Raw genomic sequence first — 16,420 nt, 5'->3', positions numbered from 1 at the left:
GAGCAGCACCTTGACAGGTTGGCCGGGAGCCAGAGGATGCCGGGACGATGCCTATCAAACACGGCAGCAATTGGAAGCAGCCACTAGCTGGTCTTTGGTGTATTTTTTGTTGTATTCTTTGTGATTATATATTTGCATCGTGATTATATGCCTTGAACTTTGATAACCCTCACTGTAAGATCTGCCATCTGTATCCAGGCAGACTGTTATATGTTTTATATGCACAATTTATGTATTAATAAATGTATCTCGTGTATTGAATCCATGTGTGTGCGTGACTGATCAATTGACTTTCTAATAGCCATAATGAATCACCTCGTGATTACTGCTACAATTGATAAATTGTCCCAGTAAATTCACAAAACCCCTACATACTGTAGGTGTATCAAACAAAGGAAACCCATTATCCATTAAAGGACCCTTAACCAGTATTGTTACCACCAAATGTTTTGAACTGGCATCATTAGACAGTGAAGATGATTGTGTGAAGTACATTGTCCCTTCTCACTGTTGTGAATCTGATGAGACGGTTGTGTAAATCGACAAGCTAGTCCATTTTATCCACAAGCAAATGAAAATGTGCCACCTTCATTAGCCAGGGTGAAAAAACACAACACAGTAGAGAAGACATTAGGACAAAATGTCTGAATTATAGCCCTGGCTAGTGAAGGGCTGTAATTATAATTATAGCCCTGAATTATAGCACTGGTAGTGGCCCAGATGCCACTTAGGTAGCGTTATGACCTCGGGTAGCCTGGGGTAGCTCCAGGGGAAGCAGAAGTAGAACCAGTACAAGCAAGTCATTCCTCTAGAAAGAGAAGGGCACCACAGTTCCACTATTGTGGCTGCCTACTGTACTACTATTGCCATATCCTTTCTTTCTTTTTTCAAGTTACCAAGAATCTATTTAGAAGATTACATCTAAGTAGATAAGCAAGTTAATCAGTTAAAATCATTATAAAGGTATTCTGTACTGGGTGTTTTAACAATTTACTTAATAGTTATTAGATTGTTTCCTTATAGGAAGCTTTAAATGTGCAAGGTAGCATGAAATTGCACTAACACAGTACGTGCCCCTGTAGTTGAAAGTGAAATGTGAGCTGATGCCACTATGACATTTTCCTTCACATGAGCCATCAGGTATAACAAACATACAACTAGAGAGGCAAACATTGCCATTCAGTCAGTTCAGCAACTTCCAGCTGCCATATAAAAATATGTTAAATGGAAAAGATTTTTTCTGTGTTCCGTATGGAAATGTGTCAAAGGTCAATATAAAGGCATTATCAAATGCTAAAGAATTCTTAATCTTGTAAATGAATGGGACAACAATTAATTTGGAAGTGGTATCCACTATCTCTCTTCTTATCAACAACCAGGAGCTCCCCAAGGAGGCGAACCATCTCATCGTCAAACATCCCCAGGTATCCCAATTCTACCTCCTTCCCAAAATCCACCTGGACACCCCTGGACACCCCATTGTCTCAGCATGCAATTGTCTGACCATACTCATTTCTGCTTTTCTCGAAAGCCTTATGAGACCGCTGGTTGAAATGCTTCCTTCATATATCAAGGATACTAACCATGCCCTCCATCTTTTCAATAACTTCCAATTTCGGGGTCCAGAATGCTACATTTTTACCATGGATATAACATCTCTCTACACAGCCCTCAAGAAACATGCTAGACAAACGCATAGTGCTTGATCCACCCACCCACATTCTAGTGCGTCTTGTGGAATTGGTTCTTACACTTAATGCATTCTAATTTAATAACCTTTTTTATCAGCAGGTTAGTGGAGTCGCCATGGGCACCAGGATGGGACCTAGATATGCCAATATTTTTTTGGCTGGGTAGAATGCTGCTTTTTTGCTTCCTATACTGGCTCTCTCCCTGACCTCTACAAGCAATACATCAAAGACTGCGTCGGTGCTGCTACATGTTCTAATGACCAGCTAGAGCACTTCCTGCATCAATTCACTTACTCTCACCAATCCCTTAAATATACAGTTAACATATCTTCCACTACTCTTCCATTTCTAGACATATATTTATCTATTAGCCATCCACAACTCTCTACCTCGGTCTATTACAAACCCACAGATTCACACAACTATCTCCTGTACAGCTCTTTTCACGCCACTCACACCAAAAACTCTCTCCCTTTTTCACAGTTCCCCAGGCTACGTTGACTGCAGTGACGACATGGATTTCCAGAACCAAGCACTCAAAATGCATTCTTTTTTCATCAACAGAGTATACCCCACCCAGGTTATCGATAGGGCCCTCACCCGGGCCAAAAACAGCCCTCGGATCATCAACTCCTTGGTGCAACTCCATCATTCCCTTGGTGCTTCCCTACCACCCTAACACACTTTCTATCCCCAGGACCATCATTAAGAACTGCTCTATTTTACAGGATGATCCCTCCATCAGTCCCCTTTATTCCAACTGCTGCCCAATCATCTCTTAATGCCGACCACCCAATCTACGTAAATTTCTTGTCACAGCTCCCTCGACTGCACTCAGCAATCATCCCCACCAGGCACCTTTCCCTGCAACAGAACTCGCTGCATCACCTGCAAATACACATCAATAACGAACTTATTCTGGGCCCCTTAGGTCAATTCCGGATCACCCAGATGACATCCTGTATCTCCAGCAACTTAATTTACTGGATCTCTTGCAAAAAATGCTCAGGTATGTACGTTGGGGAAACCGGAAGAAGACTAGGAGACCGCTTCAGAGAACATGTTAGGGCTGTTAAGATTAAAGATTTATCCAAGCCCACATTCTCTACACTACACATATCATTTCCATACCTCCTCCCTCCTCATCCAACTTCTCTGGTTCCCTTCACTCCAGCTCCTCTCTTCTTGACTCAGCATCCCTCAATAAACTAGTTACATGCATGAAACCCACCACATCTATCTTAGATCCCATTCCCACCACCTTATTTCAGTCCTGTTTCTCTTCTTTCTGTCCCATTGTCCTCAATATTATACATGAATCCATGAGCACTGGCATTGTACCAACGGTCCTCAGAACTGCTGCCATTACCCCATGCCAAAAAAGCCTAACATGGCTCTCCACAACCTTAACAATTTTCGGCCCATCTCCAACTTACCCTTTCTTGCAAAAATTCTAGAACATGCTGTCACACTTCAGTTACATAACCATCTCACGACAAACAACTTTTTCGAACCCCTCCAATCTGGCTTCCATCAACTTTACAGCACAGAAACTGCCCTGGTCAAAGTCACTAACAATTTTCTAACAGCTTCTGATTCTGGTTCTCTTTCTACACCCATCCGTCTTGATCTCAGTGCTGCTTTTGACACTGTTGAGCATAACATCTTACTTTCTCGTCTTGAGACTGTGTTTGGAGTTTCTGCCTGCTCTCAAATGGTTCAAATCTTACCTCACTGATCGCTGTCACTTTGTCTCTCTTAATGAGTATAGGTCTGAAATTGGTATTGTTAGGTCTGGTGTTCCTCAGGGCTCAATACTGGGCCCCTTGCTCTTCAGCATTTACATGTTTCCACTTGGTCAGCTTTTAAGATCACATGGCCTCAGCTTTCATTTCTATGCTGACAATACTCAAATATACATCCATACCAAACCTGACATTGATGTGGCTGTCTCTATTCTACTTGCATCTCTGACATAAAAATTTGGATGACTCAAAATTTCCTTCATTTCCTTCACCCCCCATCAACTTCATAAAGCCAGTCCTGTAACCCTATCTGTAGATGGTTCTGTACTTGAGCTTCAATCTAAATTGAAAAACCTTGGGGTTATATTCGATTCTGGCTTAACATTCGACCCACATGTGCAGCATATTGTCAAAACATCTTATTTTCACCTCAGAAATATCACTAGACTATGCCCTATGCTATCACGAACTGTGGCTGAAAAGCTGATCAACACATTTGTGTTCTCTCAAATTGACTACTGTAATGCTCTACTCGCTGGAGTATCTAAATCTACTTTGAACAAACTGCAGTATGTCCAAAATTCAGCAGCCAGAATCCTGACCAGGCCTAGTGCAAGTGGGTTCCGGTCAAATGACGTGTAGACTTTAAAATCCTCATGCTCACCTATAAGGCTCTGAATGGCTTGGCACCTCTTTACCTGTCTGAACTATTATCGCCCCACTCCCCACCTCGCAACCTTCGCTCTTCTAACTCTGGTCTCCTTATTGTACCCCAAGCCCATCTACATTGTATGGGTGAAAGGGCCTTCTTCTGTTATGCCCCTATGCTCTGGAACTCTCACCCCAAGGATATCAGAGAATCACCTTCTCTAAACTTCTTCAAATCCAGATTCAAAACCCTCTTCTTTAGAAAAGCCTTTACTTAACTGGTTCCATTCTTCACCCGTCTGCTTTTCTTAGTACCACCATCTATGGTCTCCTCTGTATATTGTAATTGTGTTTTATCTTGTGTATTCTTTTTATTTATTTTTGTTGTCATTCTGTAAAGTACTTTGAGAAGCCACCTTTAAAGACGCTATATAAAATAAAGTTTTTTATTATTTTTATCACAATGATCTGTTTCTCTCTTCTCAAAGAAGAGTTCCTCAACTTCCACAACTGAAAGCAAACAGAAATGAAACTCATCCTAAATCTAGGTTCACATCTTCTCCCTTCTCTCAATGACAGGCTTATTTTTATGTAGTCTTCTCTATTTTCATGCAGGTTTTGACTTCACACCTTTCTCCATCTTGCATATCTTGAGTCGCCTCTCTGCCTCTCCCCTCTTCCTCCTCCTCTACTTTTCCAGGTTTCGTTCTCCTGTACTATTTAATCTTTGCTGTCTACCATGTCTTTCTCAGACCTGAAGAAGGCTCCAGAGCCAAAACGTTGTGTTTCTTTTCTATTCTTTTCAGCATGGAATAAACTACTTACCTGTTCCAATGTACGTATATATTGAATCTTTCTGGTTCTGATCAGTAGATTAGTTTGAGTATTCAAGTCCTTTGAAGGCATTGACAAAATCACACAATGGAATTCTTCAGAATTTAGTAAAACACAAACCAGAGGAAAGAAGGGGAATCTATAATGGAATGGACTGAACAACTGAATATACTTTTTTAACCCAATGTTTTGTAGGGAATGGGGAAATCTATTACATCCTTATGTCTTTCAAGAAATTGTTGTATGAGATCATTAGGCCAATTTGCAAAATACCAAACTAAACAAGATGACCAGCCTTCCCATTTTCAACTTTTCATATCTTCAGGCACATCAAAATAAACAATAAGCATTCAACCCCAGACAGCCTTTTCTTGTGAGATTGTGGGAATTTAAATCAATATATTTAATTTGATCTCATTATATATTTAAACATATATTAAATATTCTATGCTAAAGAAAAGCTTTGCTTAATGTTAAAATTCATTTTGTTTTGATGGATCAAAGACATTTACATTACTGTAAAAACTGAAACTTTTTAACACTCTTGTTATTCATAAAAATACTAATTCATTCTTGTCCTCATATATTAATTGCAATGTGTATGTACATGCATATTATTAATGAACTTATTACTATATACTTATTATTATGAACTTATTAATGAGAGATAAGACATTTTACCTGTTTTGCCACTTCAGCAAGCAGTAAGGTTTTTCCAGTGCAAGGTCCTCCATAAACAATTAATGGATTAATTCGTCCTGCCTTAGAAGGCAGAATGTACTTGTGAATTAAACTTAATGCTTCACATCTGTACTCGAAAAATGTCGCATAGGTTTTGCACAAAGATAAATGCTGCAGTACTTCATCATAAAGAGGGTCCATTTCAGTGTCAAAGTTCTGTTGGACTGTAGCTTGGATAATGTCCACCATATCCTCATAAAACTGTTTACACAGGCCTTCAACATAATGATTTTCCACATCTTCAGAATACCCAAGTTTCATATCACAATGAGTGACAGATGTGTACACTCTAAGGTTGGAAGATGCAACAATTGTGGGAATAAATTCATCTCTGAGTTTGATGAGTTTCTCATAGGCTTCTTGGTTGCGCATTATCTTCTCACCCTCTGTTACTGTATCCATGTAGCGACCCATTTCTGGAAGTTTTGCATGTCTGTCAAAGTTAGCAATTTTCCTGATATAGCAAACACACTTTTTCAGGAATGCAGGGGTTTGTTTTCCTAAAGCAAAGTCCAATTCATCTTCAAGGGCTAAAAATAGCAAAGTAGAGTTATTGTCAGAGACATACATGGAGGACATAATATCTTAATACTCTTGTTCGCAGTGAGCTTCTTTGAAATTCCTAGTCTAATTGTTGAAAAATGTATAACAACTCAGACCTTAGTTTTCATTCAAGATATGGTTTTTCTTGACTAATACACAGTAAATTCACAGCTGATACAATCAATAAACAATGCACAGTCCTAGCCCTGAATATGATCTTTGTCTCAGAAAGAAAAAGAATATCAGTTTGTTATTGGAAGATCAGTGTTCATGTGGTATCCCTCCTAGGCCAACTCTAAAATGTGCAGGTCTCCTTCTAAAACCTTGAGACTGTCATTCTGATAAAGTGAAAAAAATATTTCTAACTGTGACAACACCAGCACATTATTGTTCATATTAATGTCCATTATCCATCAATGCAAGCAGGTCACGTTAGTTTTTCCACATTTCCAGTGATCTTTCATTTTTTAGACACCCCTCTAGGATCCTAGATCTAGCAGGTCCCCTTTTGGGGTAGGCTGCACAACCATCTTTGTCTTCAGCTGCACAAAGATACCCAACACTGTGATGCTTTCGTATTCACCCAGTTGCACCCTTCAATTTAGAATTTAATCAGTTAGCAATGGAGAATTCACACCAGTTATCTCCATGCCACCCCATTGCAACATTCATTAAAATCACTAACTCGCTAACACCATAGCTCAGACTTAACCCCCAGCACCCAGTTCACAATCTGCACTTTAATGAACATGACAACCTTCTCACACTTCACCAAGCACTATATCTTCATGAGAAAACACATAATATAATTTCATATAATTTACAGTACTTTTCCATCTGATCCTGTTTGGTCAATAAGACTACTCTCTAAATGAGAACTTGTACCCATTACATTGCAGCAGCCGGTTTATTGGGAGTATTCAGGATTCAACTAGGAGTATAAGCGACTCCTATCCCTTGCTTATGAGGGGAAAGTAAGTATTTGCACTGACATTGCTTCCTTACTGCCCCACTTCAGGTGGCCCACCCTTTTCCACTTTTATCTAATTGTTCCCATTTGTTTGTACAGATCCAGCCATTCAGAATGCGCAGAGGATACTGCAGTAGTCTGCAGTTCAGTGTCTTTGGGTACTGAAGCTTTTTAGAAATACTCAGTTGTGGGACTGCACTACTTTGCAAAAACCGCCAGGTGGAGCAGTGAAAGTTTAACGCGGAGTGTGGAGTATTTGGACTGTCACCAGAAAATACCTGGTTTCAAATTCTGGTCAATGCTGAGGGACAATCTTTTTCCAGACTTTTATTAATTTTAAACTATTTATTACAGCATGTTAAACTAATTAAGAAGTAGGTTTATTTTAAAAAAGCAATATTGCTCAGTTGGATATATAAAAATAGTTTATTATTATTATACTGTAGCATGTGCCTCTTTCAGGTTTACATCCACATAAAGAAAATCCAAAGATAAATTTTGGTAGCTGTAGATTGTAGTGGTAACTAATTGTAAAAAAGTACACAACAGTACCTTCTTCATATATTTTATGCATCAAAGTCTTAATGTGGTGACAGTGGGTTATGGTTCAACGTGCTTGTTCTAACATAAAGTTTATATCCTGTACTTCATAAAAAAGTTATAATGTTTGATCCTTTTCTAAGAATACTCAGTAAGAACAACACTTGCTGTTATTGTAAAAAAAATAATATAAATATGGAATCATGTAACTAAGCAGCTAAAATGTCACAAGTGGATGTTTTGGAAACATTTTGACATTTGATTTATAAAAAAAGTAATAGTGGTAATGAACAATGGAATGCTCATGAACTGTAATGTAGCCTGCTGGACCCAGGCAGTTCAAAGCGGTTCATAATGTTTAATTATTAATTTTTTAATTCCCAATTTTTCAGTGCACACAACAAATTTCCAGGGTCATCTGGCTTACCACCTGGGGGCGCTCCAGTACCACAGTTTGAGAACCACTGCTTTAGAGCGATTCTTTTGGCTATATTTTTTCTAGCCGGATGTGTAAAGATAGTTTATTATTATAGCTTGTGTGAACGCGATGCGCCTCTTTCTGGTTTACATTCACATAAAGAAAATCAATGTTTTGTCTTAATACAAATTTCAGCAACGAGAAATTTTACTTTAAATTTTGATTAAGAAAAATATTTCACACATACTGTACTGTAGTGGCTTTGAAACCATATAGTATCATACTGTATATACAGTATATTTATACAGTATACAAACTCATTGCCATTCATTGACATGTCCGTTACTGTTTCGGTATATCTGTGGATCTGACTTCATGGGAGTCGAGTGTGTGGAACAGCAGGAGGTAAGACATGGTGGGGGGGTAGTTTTGATTATACTATGAATGAATCCCTGAGGAATATCGTCTAAGTTTCAGAATTATAAAAAATACATCTTTGATGAGTTTGCACAAGATAAAAAGGTACCTTTGCAGAAGTCGTGTACTGCACAAAAGTAGGTTAATTTTTCCAATCTAACTGACTGTACTTTAGCTCTCATAACTGAGCAGAAAATAACCTTGCTCTCACAAACAGCTTTGTTACAGTTTGTGTAAACACACTGCACCCTTTTGAATTGATTTTTATTACCTTTATCACCTTTGTCTTTCTGGGGCATGGGGCTTGTGTCCCTTCCTCAGTTTGACATCTGATTCGTCCCCAGTAATCTGAGAGACTAAAACCTGCTATTGATAAAACATCTGCCTTGCCACTGTAGCAGCGAGGCTTCTTAATAAGAAAGAATTAAGTGTTCTGAGCTTTCCCAAATTAGGCCCCATCTCTGTTCATCTCTGTGGTGCAGCCACAGAGAAACTATTCATGCAGGCTGATTTAAGGTTTCCTTTGATAAGGGACAGATCCCAAAGGGGGATGCACTTAGCTAAGCCTGGCTAGCTAAACCAACACTAACTAGCCGGTCAGTGAGCATCTGCAGCGCACCGTTGCAAGCCGCACAGCACAGCCTGGCATGGAGCCAGAGAGCCCGCAGGAGATCTGAATCCCCAGAGATTGAATGAGTATTCAACTTCAATGCATTACAGCTCGAGAATTGAATTGTTATCCCAACCAGTTGATACCAATTTAATTCCTAAGAGTTATGTACTTGTTTTGAGTATCTAATGTAGCAGTTATAACCAAGTTCATTTACGAAACGGTCTTAATGAATGATATACTGGACGTATGTCCTCTTGATATGTGTAACACTTTGTAACTGACTGAATATATATCTTTTGTATTCTGATAACCCTCTCGATAAGATCTGTTAGATTTACATGCATATTCTATGTATTAATAAATGTATCCTCGTGTATTAGTACCTGTGTGTGTGCGCTGTTTGAGTTATATCGCATGGTTGGATTCTAAAGCCATCAAAAGAATCAATTTTCTGATTTACTGCTACAATTAATAATTGTCCCAGTAAATGCCCAAACCCTAGAGAACTGGTGCCTTCAGAGAGCACACTACATTTTATATGGGCGTCCCTGGGCCGGCTATGGCAACGCTACACCACATTTCTCAAATAGCTCCAAAGTCGGGCGGATAGTATTAGCAATTATGAATGCTGAAAATAAGGACCCTGTGCAGGGCTTAATTAGGCTTATTTCCCGAGTAGCAGTAGAAAATCTAAAATGGTAAAGGCTACCAAAAAAGAAACACAAGTCCAAATATCTGAAATCCAAAAAGCAGGTGATAGTCAAAACTGGGAGGAGACAACACAGCGAGGTAAATATCCAAAAACGCAAAGGCAGGGACGTGATCAGAATTGAGCGAAAGACAGGAAGTAAGATATAGAACAAGCAATAGAAGGAGGATACGCGCACTAGGGAGCTCCAGGGAGAATCTGAAATAGTGAGCCATGGTATGGGAAAAGAGGAGGGTTAAAGTAGTGATGGAAGTGAAAGGCAATAGGAAGATTAGTTGCGGCATGAGCTGTTTGAGTGGGTGCACGTGGGAATGTGACTGCGTTTGTGAGAGTGTTGGGAATGCGTGACAGTGCGAGTGCGTGCAGAATGCGTAACAGTACCCCCCCCCCCACCCAAGTGGGCAGCTCCCGACGCCCTACTAGGAGGATCTGGACGGGTCCCAAGGAAGTCATTGATAAGACTTCGGTACAGTATGTCACCCATCGGGACCCAGGATCATTCCTCTGGACCGTAACCCTCCTAGTCAACCAGGAATTGACGAGACCCTCTGTACCATCGGGCATCCAAGATTTTGTTTACCGTGAAAGTAGTTGATCCACCAACAAGTCAGGGAAGAGGTGGACAAGGTTCTGGTCTAGAAAGCAAGGATCTGTGGTAAGTCTTCAAAAGGGAAACGTGGAAAAGTAGGATGAATCTTAAGGGAGGGAGGAAGTGCGAGACGGTAGGAGACAGGTGTGATCCAGGTGAGAATCCGGAAGGGTCCTATGAAACAAGGACCCAGCTTGTGGGACGGTTGTCGGAGGGGAATGCTCTTCATGGATAGCCAAAAAAATTGTCCTTGTCTTAATCTGGGGAAGGGTCGGCGGCGTTTACTGGCAGAGGTCCATTGTCTGCGGGTGGTTCCTAACAGTGCGGTTCTAGCCTTTGTCCAAAGTTTATGAGGGAGGAGAAGTATGTTTTGACTGCAGGGACGTCGGTTTCAGGAATGGTGTCAGGGAAAAGTGAAAGTTGATAACCGAGTGAACAAAGAAAGGGGGACATCTTGGTGGAAGAAGTGTAGAGGGAGATATGAGTCTACTCAGCCCATGGAAGAAAGGAGACCCAGTAACCAGTCGTCTTGGGTTGTGGAGACATACGCTCTCAAGAAGGTTAACAGATCCTGGTTTATTCTCTCCACCTGGCTGTTAGCTTCTGGGTGATATCCAGATGTAAGTAAGGATGCCCCCCAAGACCTTGCAGAATGCCTTCCAGAATAAATTGAGTAAATTGAGGTCCCCTGTCAGAGACGATGTCCTTTGGGATGCTATGCAATCGGAACATGGGAAGAACTAATAGGTCAGCCATCTCCCGGGCAGATGGAAGAGAACGAAGACAGATAAAATGTGCAGCCTTTGAAAATCAGTCAAATACTACCATGATGGTAGACTTATCCTTACTCATAGGGATATCTGTAAAAAAGTCGACTGAAAGGTGGGACCAAGGACGTGTGGGGACTGGAAGGGGCTGTAAAAGACCCGCCTTCTTCTGCCGGGAGGTCTTGACTCTGGATCAAGTGGTGCAGGCTCGAACGTATTCTGTCATATCGGTCCTCAGGGAGGCCACCAGAAATCCCTGGAGATTAGGTCAATGGATTGTTTAGTACCTAGATGACCATCGAATCAAGAATCACGGCCCCACTGAAGAACTACAGACCGGAAGGAGTTGGGAACGAATGAACAATCTGATCTGGGGGCATTGGAGGGGTACCATGTGACCTCAAAGAACATGTCTCACCTGGTCCTCGATGTCCCAACGTATGGCTGTGAGAATCTTGGTGGGCGGATTGATGGGTTCAGGGGATATGGCGTCGGGAGGATCATGTAGGCTGGAAAGAGCATCGGCTTTGATATTCTTGGGACCTGGGCTGTACGTGATGAAAGGATTGAACCTGGAGAAAAACAAAGCCCATCTTGCCTGGCGAGAGTTGAGGCATTTGGCTGATTGCAGATAGGCCAAGTTCTTATGATCCATAAGTATGGTGAATGGGTGTTGAGCCCTATCTAGCCAGTGTCTCCATTCCTCCAGGGCCAGCTTGATGACCAACAGCTCCCTGTAACCGACATCATAGTTCATCTCCTCCGGGGACAGTTTCCTTGAAAAGAGGGCACATGGGTGGAGAACGCCCCTTTCTCCATGGCACTGAGATAAGATGGCCCCAACTCCATTAGCTGAAGAATCAACCTCAAGCACAAAGGGGAGTGTAGGGTCTGGATGGCAAAGGATCGGTGCTGTGGAGAAGTTTTGCTTGAGTTGATTAAACGCGTTGTCGGCCTCTGGGGTTCACTTGCCTTGTTGGGAACCTTTATGGGTCAAAGCAGTGATGGGTGCCAAAACAGAACTAAAGTTCTTAAAAAACGTAGGTTTGTTAAAAAACGTTGGAAAAGCCCAGGAAACACTGAACCTGTTTCAAATTCTCGGGGATAGGCCAGTCCCGGATGGCCTTAACTTTGTCTGGATCCATCTGAGACAGGATTATGCACCCCAAGAAAGGGATTCTGGAGGCGTGAAATGTGCACTTCTCCAACTTGACATATAATTTATTGTGCATTAGTTGAGTCAGGACTTCACGGACATGAGAAATGTGTTCCTGTAAATTGCGGGAAAAAATTAGGATGTTATCCAGGAAAATTAAAACATACTTTTTAATGATATCTCTAAAAATGTAATTCATTAAGTTCTGGAAAACTGCAGGAGCATTGACCAAGCCAAAAGGCATCACCTGGTACTCGTAGTGACCAAGGGTAGTGATAAAGGCCATCTTTATCAGGCACCCTGAAGGTTGAGCTTGGTGAAGATGGTAGCACCCCGGACTGATTCAAGTGCTGATGAGATGAGGGGAAGGGGGTAAAGGTTCTTGACGGTTACTGCATTAAGCCCCATGTAGTCAATGAAAGGTCTCAAGGATCCATCTTTCTTTTACACAATTACAAATCTGGCGCAGGCTGGGGAGGAGGATGGATGAATAAACCCGGACTTTAGGGATTCCTGGATGTAAGATTCCAGGGCATCGGACTCGTTGAGGGAAAGGGAATAGATCTTCCCTCTTGGGGGCAGTGCTCCTTGCAAAAGATATATGGGGCAATCATAGGGGCGGTGTGGTGGTAGAGAAAGTGCCTTCTGTTTGCTAAAAGCCAGGTGAAGATCAGAATACGGGGAAGGAATCTTTGAGGTCCTCAGGCTAATAATTCATTGTTGGCCCAGGAGATGTGGGGGTTGTGCTTCTGTAGCCATGGATATCCCAAAACCAGAGAGTGCGAGGGAGAGTGGAGGAGTAGGACATGAATGTTTTCAGTATGGGTTGCGCCAACATGAAGGGTGAGGGGTACCGTCAGCCATTCAACCCGACCAAGGTGGGATCCATCGAGGGTGAGTAGCTGGATAGGAGGCGAAACAGGAAGTAGTGAAATGTTCTTGGTGGAGGCAAGTTCAAAGTCTAAGAAGTTGTCCTTGGCTAAAGAATTGAGAAAAGCAGAGCGAGTTTGTTGATTCCTGTCCCAGGAAATGCTCGCCGGAAGTAAGAGTTAAACCGACCTTAGTAGCGGGTGGGAGGGTATGTGGGGGATGGACTGGGCAGGAGGCTCAGAGATGATCAGAAGCACTGTCGTATAGAGAACAACCTTCATGGAGACTGCAAGTCCTTTCTCCAGGAGGTAATCCATCAAAGGTTCTAGAATCTAGAGGGGTAGAAGGAGAAATAAGACGGGGCTGGAATTCAGATCAGCATTCCTGTAGTCTGATATCAATCTCGGAAATACGTGATATGAAAGCCTCCAATGTAGGAAAATGGAGGGGGAATTGTATGAGGTGATCCTTAAGTTCACTGGAAAGCCCATGACAGAACTGATGGATGAGGGCTTCCTGGTTCCAAGACACTTGGGAATCCAAAAAGTGGAATTCTGATGCATATTCCTGGAATGGACGGATTCCCTGAAACAGAGAGGCAAGTTGTGAAATGGTCAGATGATGAGCGTGAAACTTTCCAAAAACAGAGTGCATGGCTGCCTGAAAAAGAGTAATATCAGCAGCTTTGGGGAGATTTCGGGTGAGGAGGTTAGTAGCCCACTCCAGAGTCCGGCCAGAAAGGTTTGACACTATAAATGCAATCTTCTCCCTGTCAGTTGGGAAACAATCAGGACGGAGATAGAAAGCCATCCAGAACTGGGGTATAAAACCCTGGAATTTAGATGGGTCACCCTCAAATTTCTCTGGGTTGGGAGGGGGTAAGGGACTAGCCACAGCGTGAATGTGTGGAGCTGGTAACGGAGCCACGTGTTGTGGTGGTGGTGTCTGAGCGATGTGGTCCACAAGTTGTTGAACTGTGGCAGTGAGTTGACCAAGAGCCTGAGATTGATGTTGAAGAACAGCGAAGGTATCATCTTGGCCCGCTGGGTCCATGTTCAGGCTCATTATTCTGTTAGCAATTATGAATGCTGAAAATAAGGACCCTGTGCAGGGCTGAATTAGGCTTATTTCCCGAGTAGCAGTAGAAAATCTAAAATGGAAAAGGCTACCAAAAAAGAAACACAAGTCCAAATATCCTAAATCCAAACGGCAGGCGATAGTAAAAACTGGGAGGAGACAATACAACGAGGCAACAATCCAAAATCGCAGAGGCAGAGATGTGGTCAGAAATGAGCGAGAGTCAGGAAGAAAGATATAGAAGATAAAGATTGGGTACTCGCACTAGTGAGCTCCAGGGAGGATCCAAAATAGTGAGCGATGGTATGGGAAAAGAGGAGGGTTAAACTAGTGATTGGAGTGAAAGGCAATAGGAAGATTAGTTGCAGCGTGAGCGTCTGTTTGAGTGGGTGCATGTGGGAACGTGACAGCATTTGTGAAAGTGTGTGGAAAGTGTGACAGTGCGAGTACGTGCAGAATGCGTAACACAGAGTAAAATCCTCTAAACTGAAAGCCATGATGGACGCCACAATAACCCATAATACAAACTGTATTACTGTAATACCTGTAATACAAAGGATCATTACAAACCAAAACAACCTCAAATGCAGCATGCGTGAACCCAGGAAAAAATATCAGCTCCACAAAACAAATCAAACATTAAACAAGTCCTCAAATATGCTACATCCCCACTATAGTTATGGCAAGGTGAAAGTGGGAAGCTGATTTTTAAAACATTTTTTAAAGAAAATCAGAAATAAGAAACAATGACATATCCCTGCCTAACTTGTATGACATTGTATGACATTATAAACTATAAAAAACGTTTTTAGATAGTTAAACACCACTTATTACGCACAAAAAGCAGGTGTTTTTTCTTCTTCAAGATCAGCTTAGAGTCTTTGTGAACGCTGTAAGATAATATAATTTTGCCAAAATTTATTGTTACATTTCTTAAGTTTTTGAGAGACTTCAGAAGACATAAAAAATGTAGCATACTGCATTTTAAAGTTATGAACTCGCTTACACCTTGGATCTGCTTTATTCAAACTGAGGTTTCTAAAAATGCAACCAGTTACTAGATATTGTTTAAAAAAAAGCTTTAAAATGCCTGTGGTTTGAAGATTTTGTGTCATTTTTCAAAAGTTTTTGACATCTGAAATATGGTATCTCACAAATAAGTGTTTTAATAAGAAAGCGAAGGTTATAAAAACCGGACAAACCAAATGATTCTGAAAAATCAAGAAGTTTGAAATTATTATTTATTATTAATAAATTAATACTGATAATGATCAGATACATTATTATAGTTTTAGTGGTCTTTTTAATACCGCTTTTTTGTTCTCGATTATGTAGCGGCAATGCTTGTTAATAAGACAGAATTAAGTGTTGCTGTGCTTTCCCAAACGAGGCCCCATCTCTCTCTTTATCTCTGTGGTGCAGCCACAGAGAAGCTATTCATGAAGGCTGATATAAAGATGTTTTCTTTTGATAAGGGACAGCTCCCAAATGGGGATGCACTTAGCTAAGCCTGGCTATCATGATCAATGGTCATCCATTGGCGCCTATCTGTCTAGGGAATGCCAGATGGACACCTGGACTGCATTCCTAAGTGTTAGGAGTATGTGACTCATATCTCACCTTGATCAACCAATCAGGGAATGGTAGGGCTGAGTAACCCACGTGGGACTCTGATGCCCATGAAATTTTCAGCCAATGAATGAGGTGAAGTTCCTCCAGGTAAAAACAGGCAACACAGAGGGCCTGAGGAAATTCTAAAGATAATTCTAAGGAGAATTCCAGGGGTGCAAGACAATTCCAGGGCAGGATGGCCCAGGAGCAGAAAGGCTCCCAAGGGCAGGACATTCTCGCAGCACGCCTCCTGACCATCCTGAGACTCAGCCCGGACAACCTAGGAACGGCCAGTGTGTCCGAGTGCCAGAACTTTCCTCTGTTCTAAGAGTCTAGAGCGGAGGTTGCCACGAGTAACCAAAAGATCCAACCGAGGTTAGCATCAGCAGCAAGCCTCGTGAACAGGTCGGAACTGTGGAAAGCTGAATCAGTATTCAGAACTAGCGCTTCATCAGGAACGAACCGGTCCTCGTCCTGACCT

At 41.7% G+C, this 16,420-nt stretch overlaps 1 protein-coding gene across 7 annotated transcripts in view; it reads right to left on the bottom strand.

The window, feature by feature from the left end:
• The window catches only part of LOC102687749 (NACHT and WD repeat domain-containing protein 2), a 227,044-nt gene that overhangs the window by 89,519 nt on the left and 121,105 nt on the right, over positions 1-16,420 (bottom strand). For 5 of the 7 annotated variants that reach the window (XM_006629648.3, XM_015344864.2, XM_069190519.1 and 2 more), the window contains exon 7: positions 5,600-6,189. The exons of the other annotated variants lie outside the window; for them this stretch is intronic. In XM_006629648.3, coding sequence (XP_006629711.2) covers positions 5,600-6,189 — 590 coding nt within the window. The remainder of the gene's footprint in view (positions 1-5,599; positions 6,190-16,420) is intronic. 7 annotated transcript variants of the gene reach the window in all.

This window comes from Lepisosteus oculatus, chromosome 1 (assembly GCF_040954835.1).
Source record: "Lepisosteus oculatus isolate fLepOcu1 chromosome 1, fLepOcu1.hap2, whole genome shotgun sequence".
NCBI classification, from domain to species: domain Eukaryota; kingdom Metazoa; phylum Chordata; class Actinopteri; order Semionotiformes; family Lepisosteidae; genus Lepisosteus; species Lepisosteus oculatus.
This window is presented reverse-complemented; position numbering and strand designations above follow the sequence as displayed.